The following is a 4,725-nucleotide window of genomic DNA, read 5'->3' on the forward strand; positions in this document are numbered from 1 at the left end:
TATACAACAAAAAATTCAGATACAAGCATAAAAAATGTTGGTTTCAAATAAACATAGAAATACTAGGATAAGATGATAACGACAAGCAAGATAGAAAATAGCCAAAAAAATACAAATGTCTTGTTAACTAGTAAAAGAAAAAGATAAGTTGAATCCAACTACTTCTGGAACAAGCCACCAAGCCAGCTCCAATTTCTACCAAAAAAAAAGGTCCAAAAGAAGAGTCCTCATCTGGCCGTCTGTTTAAATGCGGGACGACATCGATCGACAGCCGAACCACAAAACCACCAAAACCCAACCCCAACCCTTCTCCGCTTCCCCTCCTCGCTTCCTTCCTCCCCGCGCCGCCGCCCCCTCGAACCCGAAAGGAACCCTAACCCTAGCCGCCTCCGGGAGGCAGCTAGGAGAGAGCTCGGAGCACCAGCCATGGCGGAGCATGACCTCAAGGCGCTGATGGCAGCGCAGCTGGACCGGCACCTGGTGTTCCCGCTGCTGGAGTTCCTCCAGGAGCGGCAGCTCTACTCGGAGCCCGAGTTCCTGGAGGCCAAGATCCGCCTCCTCAATGGCACCAACCTGGTCGACTATGCCATGGACATCCACAAGTCCCTCCACGGCACCGACGACGTCCCCGAGGACATGGTCAAGCGCCGCGCCGAGGTCGTCTCCAGGCTCAGGTCGCTCGAGGAGGCCGCCGCCCCGCTCGTCGCCTTCCTCCAGAACCCGCAGCTCGTGCAGGAGCTCAGGACCGACAAACAGTACAACATCCACATGCTCCAGGAGCGGTACCAGGTCCGTTTTTCTCCCCCCTCTGCTTCTGCCTCGTTTTCATTTAGTTGTATTGGTGTAATTCCGTGTTTTGGAGCGTCGTCAGATGTGGTTGTGAAATTAGGAGTTTGTGTGTCATTAAACAGCCTGAAACTTGTTTGCTCATACAGTGAAGCAATCTTCCGGGCTACGTGATTTACTGCTGCTACATGTGGTTACATATAATTAGCATATGATGATTTAGTTCTAGTTCTACGCTATTTTGTGAGGAATCTTGAATTAGTGGAATGCTGACTTTTGCTCCTGTATTATGGATCAGATAAGTAGATTGTGAGATGTGTTTTATTTTGTAGTATGCATAATTCAGTATGTTATATGTATAGGTGTCCTAAAATCTAGACGTGTAGTTCTTCCTAGTATTATAGTTGGTTCCCTTGTATCTTTTAGTCAAAGTGCTTGATAATTGATGCTAGTTCAGGTCTATGTTCTTTCAACTCTTCAGTAAGGGACAATTCAGAGTCGAGTTTTCTCTTCAGGATAAAAAGGCACTGTAGAGAAAGCACAAGGCATAATAACTAAGATCAAGTCTATGTTCTTTTCAATCCATATTTCAAACACGTGCAGTTTGGACTGAAGGGTCCAACATTGACTGCAATGTATTCATGATAACATTTGATAGTTGACCATATTTTAGTCATTTACATGATTTGTTATATGATGCTAATGGTTTGTGGCAATGTTTCTCGGAAGGATTTCTGTTTTTGCTTATGTCTAATTTTTTTTATGACGACCAGTGGCTGGAGATGCGATCAATATAGTTTTGGATCCAATATTTATCTTTGTGTTCCAATATGGTGTCAGTGGTGCCGCCATTGCTCATGTTATATCACAGTACGTACATACCTTTTGCTTTTTCCCTGTCAAGACGGAAGGCACATACATCTAAAAGTTTATGATTCTTGTGCTCTATCTTTTGTGATAGTGTATGGTGGAACATTCTGCAGATATTTGATTGCATCGATACTCTTATGGAGATTAAGGCTGCATGTTGATTTGTTCCCACCTAGCTTTAAACACCTGCAATTTGGCCGGTTTCTTAAAAATGGTAATTTATTTCTAATACACTTGACTCCAACTAAGATATGATACTCTTTTCCCCTATAGAAGATTGTACCATATGCCTTGTTACTATACTGATTACTGTACTGTGTACTGAAAATTTGCTCGTCACATGATTATTAGTACAAGTGAACCATTTATCTGTCCATTTTTACAGTTGACATTGTCATTACAAATCTTTTTTCCTTATTTACATCTGAACTATAAATCTATGATATCTCTTTCCACAATATTGCTACATCATTTAATTCATACTGAAGAAGGAATTCACAGTAGTTTCAGCTGTTTAAACCGCGTACTGATTGTAATATTGTATTAAGATATTCTCTTTTTACACTTCAGGTTTTCTGTTACTTGCACGAGTTATTGCCGCAACTTTTTGTGTGACACTATCTGCGTCAATGGCTGCACGACTAGGTTCAACTCCAATGGCTGCATTCCAGATCTGCTTGCAAACCTGGTTGGCTTGCTCACTTCTTGCTGATGGATTGGCTTTTGCTGGACAGGTAAGGGAACTCTTTCTTTCCCTTGGTCATTCCTTCTTTATTGGAATTTGTATGACATTTAAGCTCCAGTTAATATGGTTGGCAAACGGTTTTCCGGATGCATCTTATCTTTTAGTTTATTTTCTTATAAATCCGGATCACATTTCAACAGGCTATACTTGCAAGTGCATTTGCTCGTAAGGACTATCCAAAGGCTACTGCCACAGCTTCTCGTATCTTGCAGGTATGTTATTTATCTTGATTTTCTATTTGACACATTTTCCATGGCCTTAGAGAAGCACTTCTTGTTTTGCAGCTGGCTTTGGTCTTGGGACTTATCCTAAGTATACTTCTTGGTATTGGTCTGCGCATAGGATCTAGATTATTCACGGATGATCAAGGTGTACTGCATCATATCTACATAGGAATACCGGTATGGTTTCTATGCTAAGAGTGGCAAGTCTCTGCCTTCATATCCTATTGTTAGGCTCACATTATCTCTTTTACCCGTTCAAAAAAAACATTATCTCTTTTATTCTTTCATATTATTGTGTTGGTATAGTTTGTAGCTTGAAACGGATACTACATTACTTCCTTTTTCGACATATTAAACGAAAGATCCAATAAACACTTACAATATAATAAGGATCTTCAATTTCTTGTGTCTCTTAGTTTGACCCAGCAAAACTGAAGAAACTTCACCCAAGTTTCAAGGAGAATGGTGGTACCGTTACAGCTGGAAATGCTTCTAGTATAAGTCCTTTTAAGTTTATCTTCAGTTGTATTATAATTCTTGTGATTAGCTATGATGATAGTTAACTTCTTTCTTTACATTATGCTTGCATTTTGTAATTTTTGTTGCTGTCCTATGCATACCATATTTGACTTGTGTTTGTTCTTATGAATTGGCACTCCTATTATGTTTTAGGGGCTTGGTATGCTCTAATTTGTTAAATAGATTGTAACTTTTCTTCTTGTAAATGATTTATTATCACATAAGAAAGCAAAGAAGTGTTTGTAATGTCTTATGCCCATTCAAAGCAAAATCAGTCTATGTGTATAATTTCTTCTTGGTTGTCTTCAAAATTCTTTGATCTCACTTTGCACTTGCTATTTTTTCCATTGACTGGTACTGTCCATTGTGTACTGCCTACTATCCGCTTGTGTAGCTACAATTGATCATATCTAATTTGCTTTTATATGGATCAGTGATGGGGCTGCTGCATTAGTTTTGGTGAGTGGGCAGAAGGCTCAAGAGCTTGGCCCGCAAGTCCTTGCAAGGATCAGAGGATATGCAGATGCAGCTCAAGTAAGCTACAGTAACAGTTATCATAGCGTTTGCCGGGAAGGGTAAAAGATCTTTACTAGTATATTGCTAGTGTTCTGTTAGTGAATTTTTAGTGTGTAAATAGGAACTTAGGTAACCCTGCAAATTCAATCTTTGACATTGATACTTGACTCACAGATTATGAAAACTGTATCCATAAGTTCATATTTGAAAAGAATCCATAAGTTCATATTTGAAAAGAATCCATAAGTTCATATGCAGTCTATGTTATAATGATGGACTTCATAATAGACTATATTGTAATAATGGACTTTTGTGAATTATGACTTGTGATGATGTTCTAAATAATGGTCTTGTGTTTGTGGATGTATATATGTATATTTGTGGCGGTCAGATTCGAATTTGAATTATATATATATAGTCAGATTTGAATTTGAATTATTTATTTTTTTGCTGGAAAATCTACTGTAGGGGCGGTTCTTGATTGAACCGCCCTTACAAATACACACAGCAGGGGCGGCTGGTGATACAGCCGCCCTTACAGAAGTCCACTACAGGGGCGGCTGATATTACCAGCCACCCCTACAGAGGTCACTGTAGGGGCGGCTAAAAACACCAGCCGCCCCCTATATAGGTCACTGTAGGGGCGGCTGAAAACACCAGCCGCCCCTAAAGAGGGCACTGCAGGGGCGGTCAGAAAACCACCCCTATAGAGGCACCCTCTATAGGAACACCATGGGAGGGGCGGCTGGCGCAGCCACCCCTACAGAGGCTCTAGAGCCGCCCCTACAGTTAATTTCTATAGTAGTGGTACTACTCGGCATAGTGTTTTGCTTCATACGGCACTGCTACGTAATAGATCATCCGGATAATTTTAAACCGATACTTGTATATCATTGTTGGTTCTTAACCGATAATTGGCCCAGGCACGCGTGGCGGACGAGTTTGCCGGCCCAGACTCAGGTTGTGGCCTGGGAAGCTGCAGCGCCCGCGTGAACAGAAACAGGCCGGGCCAGAATGACTGTTTCAGCTGGATTGGGCCAGATGAACAGTATTCATATGAGTTTA

The 4,725-nt window shown here is 41.1% G+C and overlaps 1 protein-coding gene across 10 annotated transcripts; it reads left to right on the forward strand.

The window, feature by feature from the left end:
• The first annotated feature begins 264 nt into the window (after window positions 1-264).
• Window positions 265-3,860, forward strand: LOC136490207 (eukaryotic translation initiation factor 3 subunit E-like). Of its 10 annotated transcripts, none has more exons than XM_066486686.1 (7): window positions 649-789; window positions 1,560-1,656; window positions 1,748-1,870; window positions 2,227-2,390; window positions 2,542-2,613; window positions 2,686-2,802; window positions 3,579-3,857. In XM_066486686.1, the coding sequence occupies exons 2-7, from the start codon at window positions 1,617-1,619 to the stop codon at window positions 3,579-3,581; spliced, it is 519 nt and encodes a 172-aa protein (XP_066342783.1). In that variant the 5' UTR covers window positions 649-789; window positions 1,560-1,616; the 3' UTR covers window positions 3,582-3,857. The 10 variants fall into 10 exon arrangements, with proteins under 10 accessions (XP_066342786.1, XP_066342785.1, XP_066342789.1 ...); XM_066486685.1 differs by lacking the exon at window positions 3,579-3,857 and adding an exon at window positions 3,042-3,572; XM_066486687.1 differs by lacking the exon at window positions 3,579-3,857 and adding an exon at window positions 3,042-3,572 and having other exon boundaries at window positions 583-789; window positions 1,560-1,870.
• The last annotated feature ends 865 nt before the right edge of the window (window positions 3,861-4,725 follow it).

Source organism: Miscanthus floridulus, chromosome 10 (genome assembly GCF_019320115.1).
Source record: "Miscanthus floridulus cultivar M001 chromosome 10, ASM1932011v1, whole genome shotgun sequence".
In the NCBI taxonomy this organism is placed as follows: Eukaryota; Viridiplantae; Streptophyta; class Magnoliopsida; order Poales; family Poaceae; genus Miscanthus; species Miscanthus floridulus.